The sequence below is a fragment of the Emys orbicularis genome, chromosome 1 (assembly GCF_028017835.1).
Source record: "Emys orbicularis isolate rEmyOrb1 chromosome 1, rEmyOrb1.hap1, whole genome shotgun sequence".
NCBI lineage: Eukaryota > Metazoa > Chordata > Testudines > Emydidae > Emys > Emys orbicularis.
Window position 1 is genome coordinate 209,645,672 of NC_088683.1, and position 23,045 is coordinate 209,668,716.

At 45.3% G+C, this 23,045-nt stretch overlaps 1 protein-coding gene across 1 annotated transcript; it reads left to right on the forward strand.

Moving 5' to 3' along the window:
* Nucleotides 1–16,136: 16,136 nt before the first annotated feature.
* On the forward strand, nucleotides 16,137–18,961 carry CRYAA (crystallin alpha A). Its single transcript, XM_065414407.1, has 3 exons — nucleotides 16,137–16,325; nucleotides 17,487–17,609; nucleotides 18,752–18,961. The coding sequence occupies exons 1-3, from the start codon at nucleotides 16,137–16,139 to the stop codon at nucleotides 18,959–18,961; spliced, it is 522 nt and encodes a 173-aa protein (XP_065270479.1).
* Nucleotides 18,962–23,045: the final 4,084 nt, after the last annotated feature.

The following is a 23,045-nucleotide window of genomic DNA, read 5'->3' on the forward strand; positions in this document are numbered from 1 at the left end:
TCTAACTGTCCGGAAGAGCCCTCCAGGTTTATGCTTAACCTCTGGTGTCAGTACAGCAAGGAGCGTAACTTTGGGTGAAGCACTTGAAATCTGCAATTGTTTGAGACCATCTCAAACCCTTAAAGACCCTCTACTGCTAGGCTAAGGCTGGCAACAGCAGGTCCAACAACTCCCTGGCTACCGGCCCCTATTATGAGGAATTCAGCTGGGTGCTCTCTACCACCAGAGCCCAGCATCGTGTCTGACAGGGCTCTAAGCAGGGATGGTTTAATGCTTAGACTGGAAGAAGAGTGGACAGGGACAGCACCAGAGGAAACCATGATGGAAGGGAGGCAAAGTCTCAGGAATAGGCCGTGATACTTGAAGCCCCAAATCAGGCCAGATGGGCTAGTGAGTGTCCCAAGTCCATTTTCTGAGGACTTGTTCAGGGATGTGCTGAGGGAACAACATGGAGAGGGAGTGGTGTGGGAACTGGATCCACAACCCAGTAAGTGGCACCGGCCATCTTTATTATTATCATGAGGGAACTTGAAGCATACGTGGGAGGGATTTCCTGGTTATTATGACCAATACAATTATGGTAAGCAGAGTTGTTGTAGTTGTGTTGGTCCCAAGATACCAGAGAGACAAGGTGAAGAGCTCTGTGTAAAGTCGAGAGCTTGTGTGTCACCAACAGAAGTTGGTCCAATAAAAGATATTACCTCACCCACTTCATTTCTCCAATGAAATTATTGTTACATATATTAGGATGGGTTTAGCTTCAGTTGAGGGTGGAAGCCATAACATTTCCCTGGATGTCCTTCCCCCTCCCTCCACACGAGGTGTGATCCAAGAGAGGGAAGAATATAAACATGCAACTAATGATTCATTTTTGCTATCTTTGCACTTATTATTTTTTAATAAATCAGGATTACAAGATTAGCCAGCGTGAGTGCATGTCTCCGCATAGCATTCTCTTTGTAACTCTGTCACACCGCTAGGATGATAGAGTTACGGCGTGATTAGAATTAAAGAATTGTCACAGACAGTATGGATTATAGGTCCCAGTAACTGCATTAAGTGGAACAGTCCCTTGTGGACCTCAGTGCTTTGTCTTCTGGTTCTGTCTGTTCATAGCATGCTGTGCAGGCTGGGGGGGGAAATCAGCTCTGCTGTTAACAAGCCTCTGCATCAATGTTCAGCATCCTGTCAATGTTAACCCGAATTTCCCCCTCACTCTTGAAAATTTTTCATGCAGAAGAAACTCAAGGCAGTCTGTAAGATTTCTGGATAGGGCAAACTTCCAGCCTTCTCCATTCCTTGATATGCTGCTCAGTCAACATGCAATGAAAATATCCTTTGTGTGGATAGATTGGATTCCACCACTTGCCTGGAAAATTTGGTTCTTCTTCCACTCTGCGACTTCCAGAACAGTAATATCCTCCCAGGCTTCTCCATCCTGAAATAATGTTGACACCCATACTGGTAACTGGGCCCTGAGCTGCTCACCCTTACCCTCCAACCAAGGCCCACTTTTAAAAAATGAATTAAATTTAAAATACTTACCATGGCGTGTCTTTGGGCTGGGCATGTTACTAGAAGGCTCTTGAATAAGTCAGTGTATAAAGGTGGAATAAAAGCATACCAGGTTGATAAAAGTATTGAACTGTGGCCTTGTTTTGTTGCAGATGTAAAAGAGAGAAGGGATTCTTTCCTAAAAAATGCTCTTTCATTTCCTTGGCAGGCACTTCCAACTCAGCTGCACCAAGAGAGGCGCCAGGATTCTTGGGGACAGGACCCTCAACCAAAAGAAAAGGAAGAGTGTTAGAGATGACCAGTTGTTATATGACATGCGGAGCAGGTCAGGTGAGCACCTGGAATACCAGACAGCAAAGGAGCAGAATGGGAAGCGAGAGAAGAAATTGTTTGCCAGTTTCCTTGAACATGACCAGAGGAATAGCAATCAGGACCAGGCACTGTTAGAGCAGCTGATCATCCTGATAGCCACCAGGCTGCACCCCCCTGTACCAGCTCCAGCACCAATGCCTGTGCACTCTCCTCCATGCTATCACATCATGCAGTCACTGGAAAATTCTGCACTTGGGTGGGCTATGAACGCGTCTATGAACTGAAATAGGCCGATGTACCCTGTGCATTCCGGCCCCATACAACCTGGGCAATGTGTTAAACCAGGGAGAAGGAGAACAGAAGGCACACTTCTAACGTTCAGTTCCACTACCAGTGAACCTGCGGAGCTAGGACTTCAGTTAATGACACTCTTTTGCACATTTTATTTAATTTTTCACGTTTGAAAATAGTTATTTGTGGACAGGCACCTGGCATGCCTGCAAAGGTTTCAATGATACTTCTGGTTACTTTTAGTTGTGTTAATAAATCGGGTTGGCTGTACAATACAGCGAAGTCTGAGTGCTTGAAAAAGAAGGAAGAGACAGGAAGTTGTATCCAAAGCTTTTAAATAAAGTATCAAACACTCTTATCTCACATAAAACCAATAGCAAATCAGCAATTACCACATAAATTGCTAGGTGTACTATACCAGCACACAGCATTACAGTCCCCCATCACAGTATCCTATTTCCTTATCCACATCACACTGCACTGCAAGGACGTGGGCACACAAGACATCCCTTTTTTCCCTTGCCTGCCTGGATCCAACCCCAGTAATGTCAGGTGCACTTTCTGGTTGCCTGTCTCAGGCCTGCAAACCAGCAGTGTCTTGAGCCCACTCCATGTGAAAATTCTTGCACTTATCCTTGCAGATGTTCGAGACGCAAACAATCAGATGAATGTCTGATTGGAGCCAGGTTTCAGAGTAGCAGCCGTGTTAGTCTGTATCCGCAAAAATAACAGGAGTACTTGTGGCACCTTAGAGACTAACAAATTTATTAGAGCATAAGCTTTCGTGGGCTACAACCCACGAAGAAGTGGGTTGTAGCCCACGAAAGCTTATGCTCTAATAAATTTGTTAGTCTCTAAGGTGCCACAAGTACTCTTGATTGGAGCCAGGTATGCAAGATGGGTTGTGTGCAGCTCTGCAGTGTGGCCACTTGGAGGCAGGCTTGGCTATCACATGCCTGAATGCATGCGAGCCAGGTCATGGGTACACACACTGTAGACATACAGTCAGTGGCTGAGCAGTAGCAGCTCCGCTCCCTAAGGCATGGTCATTCTCAGCACACATTTTCTCACAGGCTCTCTCTCTTTTTCTCAGAAATCACCTGCAGACAGAATGAGTGCCCCAAGGCAAGATACGCTGCACTTTAAATGACATGCCAAGGATTACAAGACTCCTCCTTTTCTGCCCCATCCAAACTGCTTTCCTAAGCAGTAGTCTTCAATAGAACGTCATGGGAATTCCACCCTGCTTTGTTTCTAGACTAGAAGTGGTTTAAGGTCACAACAGCAGAAGGGCCTTTTAGCAGTGTTTGGTTATTGAGCAGATGTATTGATGTAGGCTGGTTAAAAAACTCATGCAGCTGTCAGTTTTCTTCAGTGCAGCAGGTTTTGTGCGGCTAGACATCAGCACTTGTGCAGTCTAGCTGGAGGACAAAAGAAAATCTTTCTGGTCACTCCATATTTCCCTCTGATTTACATCCCCCATCTGTCAACCTGTCCCTAATTATCCCTCTGTCCCTCTGTTTGTTGGACTCTTTAACCTAGATTCCCACCTGCACGTTGGACTCTGGGCAGAATGGAGAGGGGGGCATAAAGGAGCTGGCTCTGACTCTTTGGTTCTGAGACCAGTTCTATTCTAATCCCAGAATAGAACTGGTCTCAGATTAGATTAGAGTGGCCTAGGGGCAGCCCTAAAATATATCAGATGGCCCCCAGAGATCTCTCCAATAGCTACAAATGCCTAGAGTGCTCTGACAATGCCCCACCCACCCCAACATGTCCCCATGCGTGTTGCTACAGCAGTGAATGTCAGGAGTTAGCTATGCCAACTGGGGACTCCTGCACATTCGTGCAAAGGGAGTAGAACACATTAGATAACATGGACCATTAGCTCATCTTCAGGCTATGGGCGCTATTACACTTCAAGCTGAAAGATGCTCAGGAGGCAAACTTCAGATTTGGATTTTGCATACCCCAGAGTCCAGAGGTTTCAGAACCACAGTTTGGGTTTGGCTCATTTCTTAACAGGATGGGGCTTGTGTGTACAGTCTGGATCTGGATCCAGACTTGGACTGAGAGGAGAGGATTGGATTCACAGCAGGCCTAGTAGGTAGATAAAACGTAGGTAAGAGGACTGGAGATTTTCTGAGGTAAAAGAAGCCCTTTTCATGTGACTGAAAATCTGCCTTGAAAATCCCAGCCAGACAGGAGATAGCTCCAGTCTCCTCCAGGATCTGCAAAATCTTCCTCATCTGTGCCACAGTTTGCTCTGAGTGCTTCACAAAAGGGAAAGCCCTCCCTGTGCTAGTGCACTGCCGTAATCCATGAGAAGCTACATGAAATGTGTGTGGAGCACATTGTGATTTCAGCTGAAGACTGCACATCACGCCTGATGTGCTGTGCGCACTGGGAAAATTGCCTGCACCACAGTTTGTGGCGATCAGAAAAGAAAGGAGGTGCCACGTGAGGTCTGCGTTCCTGTGTTTGGAGCAGCCTTGTCAAAAGCCTTGCAACAACAGTCACAGCAGAAGATAGCAGTTACAGGGCAGTTTTTTCAGGGCAATTTCTCTTTTCTTCTACATGAAGAAACTTACTGCATAGCATTTCAAAGGCTGTGCTTTTATTTGCACATGCTGGCCTCTTTCTGAATTTTCCCAGGCTCTGGGAATCACTCTGGGAAAATGAGAGCCCAGATTTCATTGTGCTGCTCTTGTTTTCTTGGGAGGGTGCTAAACTTCTTTCATGCTTTAAAAAATTACAGTGTGCATTCCCTCTGTTGGTTGTTCATTCATCCAGGTAATCTGTATCTGCACAGCCCTGCGCTAAACACGACATTATGGGTCAGAGCTTGTACTTGTGTAAGCTGGCGTTGCTCCACAACTGAGAGACAGAGATTTACAACCAGCCGAAGGTGTCGCCCATGATGAGCTGCATTACATTGTGAATAACAGAGGCGTAGCGAGCGCCCTCCGTACCCTCCGACCGGAGGGGGCCCCGCAAGGAAGGGGGCCCCTAAAAGTGGCAAAATAAATACTGCATTCCAGTTTCTGCATTGTAAGGGGCCCCGCCCAGACATATGTTCGGAGGGGGCCACCGTTCGGAGGGGGCCACGTTCTTTGTTGCTACGGCCCTGGTGAATAAACCTGATGCATTCTGATGTTTAACAAAACACACAGCACACAGGAGTGGAAGTCAGTGGTGGAAGAGCGGGTTTTGCGAAGGGCTGTGGAGGAGGAGGAGAGTGAAGGTGTTTGGTGCATTGACAGCAGGTGCCATTTTGCAGAACATTTCCTTTGAAATGTACCCTTTCCATTCAATGGAGTGTCTGCTGGCTCCTGTACTATGGGGCAGGGTGATAGCAGTCAGGCGTCGCTACATATTGGTCACTCCTGTATACAATTCTGTCATGGCCTCTCTGCTTTTTCTCCTTTTCAAGCTAACTAGCACCAATCTCTAGCTTCTCATCAGGTAAGGCCAGCCGTACATACATTGGCTACACACACTGCCATGCACCAGATCTTCAGTTAGTGGAGCTAAGTCTGTTTACACCAGTTAAGGATTTGGCCTGGTCTGCCTATAATGAATTTTACACTCTTCTATGGATTCTGATTTAGTGAATGTAATGATCTTCTTACCGATTATTCCTCTGTTTACCATCTTCCCGTCTCACTCCCATTTCTGTGTTTGAACCGCTGTCTTTTGTACTCCAGGTAAGCTGTCTGAGGCAGAAACATTGGGCCACACTCACTGGTTTGCTCTAGCAATGCAAAGCAGCCATAAAGCCGGAGTGCAAAGCAGGTGGTGTGGACTGCTGCATCCGGCCCTTTGTGTTTTTAATGTGCTCCGTATAATAACGTGTACAGGGCCAGTCTCAGCATTTTGTAAGATGGCCTACGAAACATCCACACCCCTGAGCAAAGCAGTTAAGCTGATCTAACCCCCAGTGCAGACAGTGCTAGGTTGGCAGAAGAATTCTTCTATTGACCTAGCTACCACCTCTCGGGGAGGTGGATTAACTACGGTGATGGAAGAACCCCTCCCATCGCTTTAGTGAGTGTCTACACTGAAGCAGTACAGTGGCGCAGCTGCACTGCTGTAGCCTTTCAGTCTCTTCTCAAACCCATCTCAGAGGTCACCTTGCTTCCAAACCATCGCTGACTCGCAGATCCACCTGTGGTTAAATAATTCATCTCAGACTTGTCAGTGGTTAATTCACTGCCAGTTCACCTGTGATTAGGCAATTTCTCACACTCTCTGGGGATAGGGAGAATTAAACAATTCTCACAATAACATTCGTACTTAGAATGTATTTAGCACTTTACCTTCCCCCCCAAAGCTCTGCACAAACAACCTGATGCAGACTCAAGAGTGATTGAACAATTCAGTGCAGAATTACCACACAGTTACAGTGCACCTCTGATTGCCTCTCCCCCTCATCCTCTGCTCTAAGGACCCTCCTTCTATAGTACCTCATCTTCCTCTCCCAAGCCCCTTACAGCAGTCCCCCGAATCATCACAGACTCACTAGCGAACACATTTGTTCACTGCCTCTTCTTTCCCCGTAACATCTACAACATTGTTTGTGTGGGGTACAGGGTTTACCTGGGAGTTAAAGTGAGTTAAACTACCCAGACAGGTATGCCAGTGTCCTTCAGTATTTTCTTTAAAAAAAGTTATCTGGTCTGAAACTAACCTTTCCTTGACAAAAGGAAGATTTTACAAGGCAAAGAGAGGAACCCCAAAAGTTCTTATACATGAAACCCTGCTTGCAAGCCAATGGCGCTCTAAGCCACAGTGCCATGCTACTGCATGAGATGCAGTGTGATCCAGTGGAAAGGGCACTGGACAGAGACGAAGGAGAATGGGCTTCTAGTTCTAACACTGCCTCTGGCCTGCTGAGGGACCCTTAACAACACGCTTTCCCTGGCTGTTTCCCCTGTGAAATGGGGATAATGATACTGACTTCCTTTATGCAGTGTTTTGAGATCTGCGGATTGCGAGAGTTAGGTATTATTGTAACTTAATCCCAGGAGTGGTGCCAGGGTTTTTGCCGCCCTAGGCGGCAGCGCTCCTCCTCTGAGCATTCGGCGGCGGGGGGTCCTTCCGCTCCGCGTCTTCAGGGCACTTCGGCGGCGGGTCCCGGAGCGAGTGAAGGACCCGCCGCTGAATTTCCACCGAAGACCCGAAGCGGAAGGACCCTCCGCCACCGAATTTCCGCTGAGGACGGCAAAATGCCGCCCCGCAAATCCTGCCGCCCTAGGTGACCGCCTAGGGTCGCCTAGTGGAAGCGCCGGCCCTGCTTAAACCACCATAAAATTCCAAACATGCATCTGCTTCAATTCTCCTGTTCTCTCAGTCTTGCTCTGCTATGCTCCTGCTGTACTCTCTAGCTTGCAATGCTGCAAGCTGAGGTGCGGAGAGCATCTCATTCATTATGTAAACCCATTGACGAAAACATTAAGTGCATTGTGCTGCTGAAACTTGCTGAGCTTGTTTGAATAAATGCCAGGGATTAACAGTGTGTAAATTCACCAGTGGTTCAACAACAATGACATTATGCACCCCAAACACTGATGGGATTTGTTCAGTGTTCAGGACATGGGCTCTGAGGTGGAAAAAAGGGATTGCTAGTAATTTTTTAAGCCTCTTTGGCTGCACTGAGGCAGACTGTTGACATTATATAAATTCTTTAGATTAAAAAAAAATCTGACTTTGTTTGAGGAGAGCTGATATTTAGCTTTTCCAATGTATAGCTGATCTGTGAAGAGGTTTGAAAATAGACAGATAGCTGTACAATAAAAAGAACCCCATGCATTTAAAATAAGGAGGAAGTGGATCTAGGAGTGGAAATCTGTCTGATGCTAAGGGCCAGGAATCAAGCACAGGGCATGACTCTAACTGAAGTGATTTTCCAGCCTTTTCTCAGATCCTCAAAGGTATTTAGGCTTCTAACTTCCATTGATTTCATTAGAGAGACGAGAGGGGTGAGGTAATAGCTTTTATTGGACCAAACTTCTGTCTAATAAAAGATATTACCTCACGCCCCTGGTATCTCTAATATCCCGGGACCAACACAGCGACAATAACACTGCATACAACATTGAGTTCACTGCAAGTTAAGAGCCTAAATACCTTTGTGGCTCTGGGCCTCAGGCCTGCTCTACACCTAAAAATTAGACCAACCTGGCTACATTGCCCCTGTAGCTGTAGCGAGGTTGATGGAAGAATTATTCCATTGACCTAGCTACCGCCTCTCAGAGAGGTGGATTACCTACATCGACAGAAAAAACCCTTCCGTCGATGTAGGAAGCACCTACACTACAGTGCTACAGCAGCACTCTGTAGTTGTGCAATAGAGGCAGGAGTCCGGATCCTCAAAGGTATTTAGCCAAGAGCCTCAGCTTGCTCTGTAGTGACCTCTGTGGCTGATTAAGTAGTGGGGTTGATAGAATCCAAAGAATCCCCCTTCCCATCTGAAAGGTTGGTGATTGCAAGGCAAAGCCTTGTAGGGAGGATTCAAGTGGGGAGGTGTGTGTGAATTCGTAGAGTGCTGTGGGGGACATGGAGATCTCTCTTACAAAGAAATGGAAACCAATTTAATAAAAAATTGGACCTTAATGTTATGCTCTTAAATCTATATTTAAGCATCTAAGTAAGTGGCCTGACTTTCAAAAGAGCTGAGCAGCCAGCAGCTCCCACTGACTTCTTTCCTTGGATGAGCCAAGGTTTCTATTTGCCTGCAACAAGTAACACTTGGTGGTCCTGTGAAAGTGATCAAAACACATGCCTCCAATCCCTTCCTCCCATGGTTGCATTAATGCTTCCCTGCCCACCTTTATTCTTGTAAGTGTGATGCATGAATTCCGATAATATGCCCATGGAAAAAGTGCTTTGTAGAGAGGCACTGGAATTCAACATTGAGTGGAAATTGTTACCTGTTATTGCCTTTCTTGGTATTTAAAGGAGGCAGGGAGATGAGTGTTGCTATTATTTATCTCTCATTACAGTGGCCACTTCAACTCTATGAGTGTCCCAGAACAGATATGGCGACAGGCCTGCTAGATCCACAGTGGCAGAAAGGCTCACAGACTTTCAGTCCAAGAATGAGAAGAACTGTTCCTGGATGTGAACAAGGACTCTGACTACACAGACAAAGTTAGAAGAGCACAAAACAAAGCTCATGTTTCAGAGACAGGACAGCTTGAGGCAAGAGGACAGGGAAACAATGCAGGAAACTCTTTCCCTAATGAGAGAGAAATATGAGGAGGACAAACACTTCCAGAGGGAAATTTTTAGCAAACATTTAAGGACTCTGAAAGAATGACAATAGTGTTTTTGCAACTGGCTACTGCAGATATGTCTGCCCCCTGCATAATATCACCATTTATGGTCTTGATTCACGACAGCATTTTAAGGGAGCAGCGAACCGCGGCCACTGGAAGCTGGGAGCAATCGTACCTGTGAACGCTCAGGTAAACAAAGCGTCTCGCGGCCCGGCAGTGGCTTATCCTGAACAAGTCGCGAATCAAGTTTGGGAACCCCTGAACTAGTGTAATTGCCAACAGTTAAAAGTTACCATGCAGCCCTTTCTAAGCAAGCCCCTTTATTATTAAGATGAAACCATTACAGAGAAAACACAATAAAAACAAAAAAGAACCTACACACTAATCCAAGAAGGACTCTGGTAGGTTTTAGTCCTTCAAACCCCACCAAGGGGATTTTCTGTGGTTATAAGTTCTTAATAGCTGTTAGCTCAGAACAAGCACCCCCATGAATCTGTGACTCCTTCCCTTATACATAGGGCCCTACCAAATTCACAGTCCATTTTGGTCAATTTCACAGTCATAGGATTTTAAAAATAATCAATTTTATGGTTTCAGAGGTTTACATCTGAAATTTCATGGTGTTGTGGGGGTTACAAACCCAAAAGATGGTGGGTGGGGGTTACAAGGCTATTGTAGTGGGATTGTCACCTTTACTTCTATGCTGCTGCTGGCAGGGGCACTGCCTTCAGAGCTGGGCAGGGAGCGGGCCTTGCCTCCCAGCCAGGCTCTCTCAGGAAAAAGCAGCTCTGTCCCGCTCCCCTCCCAGCTGCCAGGGAGAGCAGCCAAATGTGCCGGGGGGGAGGCGCAGGGAGAGAAGGACAGAGCCACTCTCCCTCTTCACCCCTGGCAGGCCAATCGGGGGGGGGGGGGGGGCACTTGACTCCAACATTGCCCCTCTTCGCGTCGTCTTTGCTTCTCCTTGATGTTTCCCAGGAAATCCACTTCACATGTATTGTCCCAGAAGTTCAGGCTTGTCTGCCATATTGTTCAGTATAAACCTTTGATCATCCAGGCCCACAATAATACATCACCTTTGTATTTAATATAGTGGACTCCAAGCATACTTAAACTTAATAAGGTTTTTCAGGGATATTGCAGGAAATTGCCATAGCTGTCTCACTTCTCCACTTCTGTTGCTGACAAGCTTGTCTCTCTCACCAACAGAAGTTGGTCCAATAAAAGATATTACCTCACCGACCTTGTCTCTCTAATATCCTGGGACCGACACAGCTACAACTCAACGCAAACATCTCCCCACTAAAGAAGTAGGGGTAGCTAGGGGGAGTGACTGGCATTCTAGGGAAACCTACTGATTTATTTCCTGGACAGGTTTATTCCATGAATGGCCTTTCACATTTCAACTATTCACATGATAAACATTGTTGCTAGCAAACCAGCCAACATCCTTCAACAATCTGTACAGAGCCATTTCACCACCAGCCCATATACTTTCTCTCTTTAGCACCTATGGGCTCTTGCCTACCCTTTCTTACCTTTGTCACCCTGAAACCTTTGGGTGCTTGAGACCTGGTCTTCCCACTCCCACATGGCTTCTAGGGAGTGTGTCTAGTGTCCCTTTGTCCCTGAAGGGGTTGGCTGCCCCAGCAATGGGTCGAGGTCCCTCCCAGAAATATTTCACACAACAGTTCTTTGGGCCAAAGAGAAAAATCTGTTAGGGCAGCCTTGCTGTGCAGTGGCTCACAACCATGTACTGCTTATAACAGCAGATGAAAGAGGGTGGGCAAGGGAGATTCCTCAAACCTCCCCCACAGCCAAATTCCTTTCTGTGTCCCACCCCTTTGGAGGCTGGGGTGGGGACTCCAGAGGCCTAACTTTAGCTTTTCTGGGGGGGGGGGGGGCGAAGAAGGGGAGGAGTATCGATTCCTTACCCCACTGGGGTGGCCTTTTGTTCCCCACACACTGAGTCAAGGTGAGTGTCCTTCCTGTCTGTCGTCCTCCTCACTCACATGTATTTGTCTGTATACCTTGGGAAGGTAACTTGATTCCTTTCGGGTACTGGCAGGGGTGACATGACCTCCCTCCTCCCTGTCTGCTACTTCATTTGCTATTTGGCTAAGGCAGGCCATTGCAGCCATGGAGCTAACTGAGGGGAGTCTGATTGACCCCTTCTGTTTTTAAAGCCATAATATCATTCCCTACCGCAAAGAATATGGACTATCTGACAATATCTCTACAACCAGCCCCTGACCCTTCCTGAGGCTATATAGAAATCTGTGCTGTAGGTAGAGGGAAGGCTTTTACACCCGGAACTATAACAGGCTGCCTCACAGCCGTTGCCTAACATTCCACGCCAACTCAAAACTGTCAGAAGGAAAACTGGAATCAGACTGAGATGCATTTTATTATCCTTTAGGATAATATGTCTATTGTCCTTTGTTGTCTGCATGTTAACTTGGTTTTTTTGTTTGTTTGTTTGTTTTTTTTGCTATCACAGCTGGCCTGAAACCATTCCTTGAAAAGGAAAGCTTTGTGTGATTTGCACAACTGTTCTTTCATTTCAAAAGTATAACAGTTCACTTCTCCATATACTCCTGCATCAAAACCCACATACCTACTAAAAAAGGTCTATACAAATACATAAAAATGATCTAGACCAGTGTTTCTCTACCATTCAAGTTGGCAACCTTTTGTTCAAAGTAAAATATTTTTATGACTCACTTGTCTTTACTATAAGAGTAAAAAAAAAGTCTCAATGCTAAGCCTGTATAATTTATTTGTGTGTTTGTTTTGAGAGGCTGACCACGAATGCTGCCTTTGAATGGTGAAGGTTTAAGAGAGGTGGGGAGTGTGAGATTTTATTGCTCTAGAATGTCATAAAGTTTGCAATGCCGTGTGACTCCCTCCCCATCCCGATTGCCTTTTGTGATTCCCTGGGGGTTGTCACTTACCAGCTGAAAAACAATGATCTAGAGCAGCGCTTCTCAAAGTGGTGGTCCGCGGACCGGTGCCGGTCCACGAGCCATCGGCTGCCGGTCCGCGGTGAGTTTCCTCATAAGAGCGTCGAATAGGATAATAATATGGCACCGGTCCCTGGCACATTGGGGAAAAAAATTGCCGGTCCTCCACATCAGATAGCTTGAGAAGCACTGATCTGGAGCATAATACGACCATCACCTCAAAATCACATGAAGGCACTTCCCAGTAGCAACAGCTGGTAATGACTGCCTGCTCAACAGAATGCCTTAAATATTTACTGTATTGTGTTTGAACTCAAGGTCCAGTATGGGATTTAAACCAATGATCTGGCCTAGAAGTGAGAAGTCTACAAGGTAAGGCATATTGACAAACTAATGACAATTCAAAAAATCTGCCCCTTGCCCACTAGACAGCTGTTTTACTCAAGGATGTGCTGTATTCTTTGGAGAGCACAGTGAGGAAGTATGTTGGCCTTTGCTAAATGAGATGTTTCTCATGTGTCTATCTTGGTGGTTTTGCATGGTAATTTAGATTTTCAAAAATGTCAAAGTGAGCTAGCAGCACAAGACCCCCCTGAAAGACCATTTGAATGAAAATCCTACTACTGCATCTCTTTGGGGGCATGATGCGTCAGTGTGTAACGAGAGGTATTCCCCAGTATACAGATGCTGCAAGAGGAGATTATTGGCTGCTTAAATCACCTGGTAAAATTGAAAATAAAACTAAATAAATATAAACAAACCACTGATCTGAAAAATTATTAGTACAGTAATGGGTGAACCTGAAAAGGTTAATAAGCCCTACAAATTCTCCTTAACTAAGATATTTTAGTTTCTTTTCAGGCTACCTTTTCCCCATCACCAAAACAAGGTGCTCCTGCCCTACAGCCACTTGCTCACATGGTTTACCCATATTCATGACCCCCTTCCTAGCAAAAGCAGCCCAACTGATGGCTTTTCTTTCTCCCCTACTCAGCTGCCCTTCCCTTCCCTAGATCATCTCTGGACCCCTGTGAAAGGGATCCAAAGTGTCCTGTGGCCCTTGTCACTGTGGTTGTGTATTCAGCCATGTACCCTCAACTCAGACTAGCCCCCAGGTATGTTTTGGGAAGTACTGTGAAGTATGGGATCATTGCAGTGACAATAGAGGCACAAGGGAGCAACGGTCGCCATGTCAGCAAGTCTGTCATCAGAAGTAGGGATTGGGAGGGAGGAAAAGTCAGCTAGGTTGTGGGAGAGGAGGAGGAAGTGTTGGGGATGCAGCTGTAACATTTAGAACAGTGGTTCTGGGATGGTAAAGGCAAATGTGTGAAGTGACACACACTTTATGGTAACTTCTTACTAGGGTAACCCTTCTGCCAGGTGGAACTTGGCAGCAACAAGGGTTGGGTTCATTATCTAGGGGTTCCTCTTAACAATATGACACAGAACTGGCTAAAGCCTCCACCCATTAATCTGGGAAAACATAACACTACCCCAGGTGTGTCTAAGAGGCAATACTTTCCCACTAGTAAGCACTGAGTCTGTGTATAACAAAAGATAGCTTTTATTAAAAGGGAAAGGGAAACACACGTACATTTGGGAAAACATCACAACCACATTCAGAAGCATGTAATCATAGGCAAACCTGACCCACAGTGTGTCGGGCAGTGCCCTTTGCCTGTTTCCCATCTTGCAGTGGGAAAGTCTGGAGAACAAATGTCCCTTTTTCACATCACTCTCCGCACCCTCCACTGCACCCTACTCACAGTTGGCTGTCCTTGATTAGAGAAGACCCAGAGTTCAGAGGGATTCACCGGGATTCACCTCCGACCCAAGAAAGGAGGGGGGACGTTGAGCAATATCTGTGTGGTTGCTGTGCACCTCTGCAACTCGCTGTTTGCCACTGACTCTGCTGCTTTTCCCTGCTGCCACTGGTCACATGCTACTGCTGTTGGACTCTCACTGCCACTTCTGCAATGCCAAGTTCTGAGGTTTCACTTCTTAATCCAGGTCTTTAGTGATGTCAGCTCTTACTGATTTCACTGGGTAGCAGGAAACCTCACTGCCAGTACTGCCTCTGCATTGTCTTTCATTTAACCACTGTCCCTACACCAGGTCTAAGGCATAGCCTCTAGATCTGCTTATCAGTGACCCAGCTCTGGTCATCACTGAACAGAAAAAATGTTTCTCAATTGAGTCAAATAAGCTCTGTCCTTAAACGCTGGGCAGGGGAAGGTCAAATGGTGCCTAGGATTCTTTCAGCAGAGTCCACACCACCAAGTAGAAACACCTATCCCCAACCCCTCTCATCTCCACTGGGAGATGGCATCCCTACCCCTACTTAGTGAGTGAGGTTCATTTTAGAGTGATCCCCTCAATCGGGGCAAGTGAAGCACAGTTCTGATGCCCTTTACTCACACCGTAAGCATAACAACATTTCATTACATCTGCACTCAATACGAAAGGGATTTGTAACCCAACACCAGCCAAAAGGGATCATTTTAGAAAAGCAGGTCCACCATGTTGCGCACCTAGTCTTTTCTGCTAGCTCATCACTAGATGTCAGGGGAGAGCTCATTCAGACCCTGCTTACATTAGAACAGATCTAAAACTAAAAAAAAAAAAAAAAAAAAGTCTGGTTGAGGACTATGTTTTGGACTGGTTCCAATATTTTACAAAACAGGCTAGGTCTTCACTGCAAATAAAGGGAGCATTTTTACGAGATAGCTATCTTGCTGTAAACTCATAGTGGAGAGACAAGGCACTGTCGTTTTAATCCTGATGCAGCTAGTGGAGGTCAACTCCAGGTGGGGGTATAGGGTTGACCTGGGCTAGCTACATTTACAGCAACTCAATGTAAAAAACACACCTCTTTCTGCAATGAAGACGAAGCGTAGCTCTTTATATGAGAACCCACAAATCTCATTGATTTCGCATAGTAGGTGATACACTGCCTGAAGGCTCTGCTTCACACTGCCACTGGTGAAGTATGTAACCTGAATTAGACTAAAGTATTACAGCCCTCAGGAGACTGCACTATTGTGTGCCAGAGGCACAGAACAGGAGGGACTGAGGTGCACCAATGCCCTCAAAGATTAAAATGTTCTGTCCCACAAACAGTCTAATTTAACACCACAAGGCTCCTTAGAAATGTGTGTACCCTAAATAAAGAAACAAAATGAAAGAAAAATGTTTACCATACTCCAACCAGTTCTCATATTGAATACACACACCGATACCCATAAACCTGATGGCAAGAAACAAGTCCCACTGAATACACTGAAGGGATGTCTACTCCACAGTTGGGAAGTATGATTGCAGCATGTGTAGGCATACCTGAGCTGGCTCTGATCTAGCTAGATCAAAGCTAGCTAGAGTAACTATAGAGACCTTTAGAAAATTCCCACAAGAAATTAAATTAAAAAGTCCTGTTTGAATTGCTTGTCTATGTTAAGAGTTAGAGCCTGTTTTCTCTCTGGGTAGAGGTAGCCCCAGATAGCATAGCATGCTGGAAAGTAGCTACTGTCCACAGATATCTGGCACTGATTCTAACCAGACTGTCATTCTCAGGTCAGCCTCTGCATTTCTGCTGACCAGATTGCCTTAATCATGAGATCATGTCTTTCCAGAGAAATCTCACTAATGCCTTTATTCTGTGAAAGTAGTATATAAAGAGGGAGGCTTTCTGAGTCTCCACTATGCAGTCCAGCAAAGACATCACTGTCCCCAGAGACTGCACTGTCTTCTCTCTACCGTCGAACTTGCAGAAGCAGAAAACATGGACATTACCATCCAGCACCCCTGGTTCAAACGAGCTCTTGGACCCTTATTTCCAAGCCGTTTGTTTGACCAGTATTTCGGAGAGGGTCTTTTCGATTATGATCTCCTGCCTTTGTTCTCTTCCACCATCAGCCCCTATTACAGGCACTCTCTCTTCCGCACCGTTCTGGAATCAGGCATTTCAGAGGTAAGACTCCTTTACTGAATACCATTTACCTCTGCTGCCAATTCATTAATAGTAACAACCACCTGCTACTTTCCTTGATTCAATTAGATTATGTCAATTGGCTCTGATGTGAACAGGTGCAGGAAAACTAGCAGGTTTCCTGCAAAACACTAAGCCCACCTGACCATCACAGAAAATTATCACAGGAAATCTTAGCAAAGGAAATAATTTTTTCTCTTTAAGAAATAGATTTGACCTATAGTTTTTTTACAATACTGTAAAAAGATCACTTTATGACCCTGCCAGCAGTTTGCCGTGTGCTGGGGAAAAAACAAAGTTTCCTCTGTTACATGAACATTCATATTCAGCTTACTTTTGTTGGGGATGGGACTCCAGGTATAAATTCAATCTTGAGCATGAACATTCTCCTTTCTTTTCTTTTTTTCACCATCTCATGACCTCCGTGTTACAATCCCATACTGGAAATCCCAAGAACAGTTCTCCAAAGACTATATGCAAAATGAACATTTTGTACGTTGGGCTGTACTCAAAACAGTCAGATCTGAAATGTCAAAGCGAGCACAGATGTTTGTTCTTTCTGCATTCTACTAACCTTCCCAAGGTTTCCTCCAAAAATCTAGCAGAAGCCCAGCAGAGCTAGAGCAGCAAGAACTTTATTAGACTTACAAGCCAGTCCACAAAACTGCAGATCACACTTTCTTCCTGAATCCATGCAGCTTTGCAGAGAAAGTGTGGTTTAAAAGAGAGAGTAAAAAGCAAAAGTGCTAGCTTAACAAAACAGGTGAAACTACATAACTGATATAATTTCACCGCTAGCTGCTGAGCACAACCCAAATGTCCAATAAATCTCTAATGATAGATTCTGAAAAATAGTTGAGTGATAGAGTGACACAATGAGAGCAACGTGAAGGGATGCAAACTCAAGGAGCAATAAGGATGTCTTAGAATTCTACCAGCCTTGCAATTACAGGGCCTTAGCCAAAGCACATTTACATTATTGGAGAACCCTATTGACTTCAGTGGGCTTTGGATCAGGCCCATAACCATTCTCTAGCCTTCTTAAATCACTTCTGAGACAATCATGCTCAGGATGAGACTGAGAATTACTTTGTTTTTGACTCAACAAATTATTGTTTAATTTTATTACCATATTAATTGCAGGTGAGGTCTGACCGGGACAAGTTTACAATCCTCCTGGATGTAAAACACTTCTCTCCCGAAGATCTGAGTGTGAAGATTATGGATGACTTTGTGGAAATCCATGGCAAGCACAATGAGAGACAGGTAAGCAGAAAAAGCATGCAACTTTGGAGGGGAATTATCCTGCTCTTTTCTCTTTCTGACTTTAAGGTGTTCCTCAGTTGGGGAAGTACAAAGGGGAAGAATAATGTTCTCTACTTTTTCCAGAATTATTTTTCAAAGGTTAAACCCAAGTCACTAAATGTAGGTTCCCGGCTCTGGCAAAGATCAAACCTGATTTCTGATAATAATGAGAAAATTTGTCTGTTGTTTATTTTCAGTCATGCTCGATAACAGTCAGATGACAATATGCAGTGTTCACTAATAACGTCTGACTAGAAAAAGAATGTTATTTGAAGCTGTCAACGAATGACTGAGTTTCCATAATCCAGGATTACTTGTGGAAAGCCGAGTTTTCATATGCTGGGTTGGACGAGAAGAGCAAAACAAACAAAACCAAAACAACAAAGGGCCTAAGGCGTGGAAACTGACCACATATGACATGGGAATTCAAGCGAGGATTGAAGTGTGAATAATAATAATAATACCAGTGGCGGGAGAGAGGAGGGGGCACAAACTCTTCTCATCCATGAAGACACTTGTTGGGAAATCAAAACTTAAGAGCCCAATCAGTATTTGCATTTGAGGCTAGTTTGCCATAAAGGGAGAAAAAAGCCACTTTAATGTCAATCTTTCTTTTTATTTCTCATTCTTTCAGCCAACAGCATCAGAGGAGCCAGGATTACAGCCTCTTGTTTCATTCAATGATGGTTCCAACATACTGAAATATAGGCATCGATTTTCAGAGCGCTGAGCACCTACAACTTCAACTGAAATAAATGGGAGCTGCAGGTGCTCAGCGCCGCTGACAGTCATGCCCAGCATCATGTGGTAAGGGCCAAATTCTGCTCTGATTGACACCCTTTGTAGCTCAGTTGGCCTGAGTGTTGTTGCACAGGATATCAGCCAAGGCAGGATTTGTCCCTAATAAATTGTGGTGTAGAATAAAATGCATATACATTCATAGCCCTGCCTGAGACAGTGGCTTTGAAATAACTGTTTGGAATTCAATGTAAACATGGAGTCACACTCTGGTGATGTAGATTAAAACATGCTACGGGGTGTGCCTCAAGTCACATCAGGCACCGTTTCTGACCGAGCCATCTGTTCCCTCTGTCTGTTGTCAGGACGACCATGGCTACATTTCCCGCGAATTCCACCGCAGATACCGCCTGCCTTCCAACGTGGACCAATCTGCCATCACCTGCTCCCTGTCTGCTGATGGCATGCTGACTTTCTCTGGCCCAAAAGTCCAGTCCAACATGGACACCAGCTACAGCGAGAGACCCATTCCTGTATCCCGAGAGGAGAAGCCCGCCTCGGCTCCTTCTTCCTAGGCTGATCCTGCTGATGAAGCATCCAGGCGTCTGTCACCATTCGCAGGCCTCATTCACAGAGTCATTACATAGGTATCAGTGAATATCTAGAGGGGGTTATTTTTTGTTTTAATTTTTTCTTGGATGACTGAGGGGCTGGGTGAGCAGCTAGTGGACTTTGAAGCTTAAGCCTAAACATTGTGATGTCAGGATGACATGAAACAAGTGTGCTGCCAAACTGATGTATTTGCTGAAAAGGTCTTTAAACTGTCCTGGATTTTGGTAACATCTACCAAATATGAATGAGTGCACAATTAACATTAGCTCCCAACACACCCATCATTAGCACAAAGCTTGTATGATGAAAGGCCCGGCAGACTTGCTCTAGCCTAAAGAAATTAAAGTCGGAGCTAAGCTGATTACTGTGAAAAAACCCTGAGAGACTGTGCACTTGCAATGAATGTGCCATGAGTTTCTTAGAACAAAAGCGAGAACAACAGTGTGTAATGTTTGGGAGTTGCAACATTTTTTCAGCAAAGTCTTTAAGTGTATCTGTTTACACCACTGCAGAGTCATCTTCCATTAGTGACAACTGATGCAAGGACAAGCACGTCTTTCCAATGTGTTTGTAGACCCTTTGGGGGGGTCCATCATTGTGCTGAGGCTTCAAATCCCTACCGAGCTCTCCCGAGCCTGCATGTAGCACACCATCTTTGTTAATCTTGCTGTAATTCTAATATAGCTCCAACTGTTCTAATGATATCTGACACACAATCTGAGAACTCAGTCAGTGGCAGTCAATAAAGAAAATGTGAAACAAGCAATTGGCATTTTGCTTATTTATTTCCTTCCAAGGTCTTTGTAGTTAAAATGTCACCCACTGTCTATCTCTGTTCAGAATACGTGTTCACTCCAAACAGAAATATCAACAAAAGACCAATTCTTACACTTTCCTGTTTTTTTCTATTAAAACCCCCAGATATTTAATTCAGTTGCCTCAATAGAGACGACAATGAAGACCTTTTTATTTATGTTATAAAATATAGCGGATAACATTCCAAAGCTTTGATTAAATATTGTTGTGAGCAAACATAGATACATTCCCTTTTAACTCTCCCCACAATTAAAATGCATTAGGTCAACAGTTCTCCAATCAGCGTACATATACCGCTAGTGGGATGCAGGCTGCAATCAGTTGAGATGTGGGGTTTTTTTTTACAGTGTCAGGATAAAAATCTATTATAACTGCTAAGTATTAAAATCACAAATTTAATGCACAAAGTACTTTGAGTTTTAGATGTGATACACTGGATCTGAAAGTCTGAGACCTGCAGCACCAGGTGAACCTTTATAGTGGAAAAATCAGGAACGTTTTTGCTCATATATAGGGATAGTCCCTCCTAACTAGGGATAGTAGATGTCAAGAGTCTACTTAGATATTAGACCTATTAATGCTTGGTGGTAATATTCAAAGATCTATATACAACAAAGCAGATTCAAGAGCACATCAAGCGCACAGTCCTCTGGGAAGATCATCCTTCTATTCCAGGGGTTCTCAAACTTCATTGCCTCATGACACCTTTCTGACAACAACAATTACCACATGACCCCAGGATGGGGGATCGCAGTGTGAGCCTGCCCAATCCCAGCTGCTCGGGTTAGGAGCCAAAGCCAAAGCCTGAACCCCACAGCTCTGGGTGGGGGTGAGGGGGCAAAGCTGAAGGCCAAGGGCTTCAGCCCTAGGCAGGAGGCCTGTAACCTTGGGCCCTGCTGCCCAGGGCTGAAGCTCTCGGGCTTGGGTTTTGGTCCTGGGCCCCAGCAAGTCTAACGCCAGCCCTGGTGACCCCATTAAAATGGGGTCGTGACCCACTTTGAGGTCCCGACCCACAGTTTGATAACTGCTGTTCTATTCCTACAAAGGAAGTGGTAGAGCACTTCAAAAAGAGTGCTAGCTCAAGATCAGGCTTTGCCAGACAGAAATGCTCACCAGACTCTTCCTCTCCACTGTGGTTCACTTGGGCCTGGTCTACACTACGACTTTAATTCGGATTTAGCTGCTTTAATTCGAATTAACGCTTGACCCGTCCACACAACGAAGCCATTTAATTCGAATTAAAGAGCTCTTTAATTCGATTTCTGTACTCCTCCTCGACGAGAGGAGTAGCGTCAAAATCGGTATTGTTAATCCGTATTAAGGTTAGTGTGACCGCAATTCGATGTTATTGGCAATTAGATGTTATTGGCTACCCACAATGCAACGCTCTGGAAATCGATGCTACTACGGTAGCTTGGACGCACACCACCGAATTAATGGTGCCTAGTGTGGCCGAATACATTCGAATTTATAAAATCGGTTTCCTAAATTCGAATTATATAAATTCGGATTAATCCTGTAGTGTAGACATACCCTTGGTAACAAAACAATTGTTCTCTCTTTTGGTATGTGTGAGATTAACTTCCTCCAACTGCACCTAGTCCCTAAAGCCAGGAGTTTGGGTAGGGGGTGAGGAGGAGAACTTCAGCTGTTAATCAGGTGCCATCAGAAGAGCCTTGGCAACTCGCCACCCCTCTCTGTGCTTGTGATTCCTCTCCCACCCTTTATCTGCCTTGAATATTTAGTTTGTAAGCTCCTTGGGGCAGAGACGCTCCGCATAAGTTTGTACAGTGCCTAGCACAATGGGGGCCTTTGATATCATTTGGGGCTGATAGGTGCTACTGTAATATACATAATAGTAATAATCCATCATAAGACAAAATAAAGTACAGATGGAGACAATGAATTTGCTATTGGGATCAATACAGCAAGATACTGAGCACCCTCAACTCCTGTTGAAATCTGCATGTGCTGAGAGCACTCAGCATCTCACAGGGGCACTCTGCATCTTGCTGGGTCAATCACATAAAAAGAACGGTATTTGCTTCACCTCCTGTTTTAATTCATGGCCAAAATCTGTTCTCAGTTACACTGAAGTAAAAGCAGAGTAACTCAACTGAATCCCCTGGCATTGCTCTGGGTTTACATTGGTGTAAATGACAGCCGAATTGGGCCCTCTACACTAGCTTTGCGTTTGACATGAGCCAAGCCAGCCCTCTCACAGAACTGCATTTCACAGTACAGCACACATTCAAGCTGATATTGACTCTCTGTGCTGTCTCCATCTTCACAGATGGCTGACCCACACTTGTGGCTGCAGACAGGGAAGACTCAGGTGATAAAGGCAGAGGAAGAGGAGGAGGAAGCAGTGTGCCTGGCACATTCCCAGGGTCAGGGCCAGCTCCAGGCACCAGCTTGTCAAGCAAGTGCTTGGGGCGGCCACTCCGGAGAGGGGCGGCACGTCCAGCTATTCGGCAGCAATTCGGCGGACGGTCCCTCACACTGGCTCGGAGCGAAGGACCTCCCGCCGAATTGCCGCCACAGATCGTGATCGCGGCTTTTTTTTTTTTTTTTTGGCTGCTTGGGGTGGCCAAAACCCTGGAGCTGGCCCTGCCCAGGGTGGGCATAGTGACACTTGCCTGACAAGCAGGGAGGAGCTGTTGCACGTGTAGCCTGGCCCGAAGCAGCCTGAAATCTGCTGCCACTAAAACCACCTGCTAAGCATCTGAGGAGAGAGGAACCATCTTCTTATACTGCCCTATTAGCTGTGCCTGAGGTGAACCCCTTCCCCTGCAGCAGCCTAGGCCCCAGGCGGTGGAGGGAGGAAAGAAGCTGAGACTGACACCCAAAGCAGCACTGTGCCCAGTGCCTTAAAGGTATGCTGCTGTCCGTCTGTGAGGGGCAAGTGAGGGTGTAGGGGGTGGGAAAAGCAAGGGGGAGCTACAAGGGGTGCAGGAGGCAAACGAGGAAGGCAGAGGTGTGAACGTTCTGTAATTCATACGTGATGGGGTGTCATGGATTTTATTGTCCTTTGCTTTTACTCACTTGGTTTTTTATTTCATTAATTATTGAGCGAGTCTAAGGGCTTTTTTCATTTCCTTTTTTAAATGAAGAGTTTGCTGAATTTTATTCTTGATGGAGGAAGACGTGAATGAACATTTCCCAGAAAAAACAAGCTTATAACAACATGAGGCCTATATTAGAGTGATCAATTGGAAGCCACTACTGCCA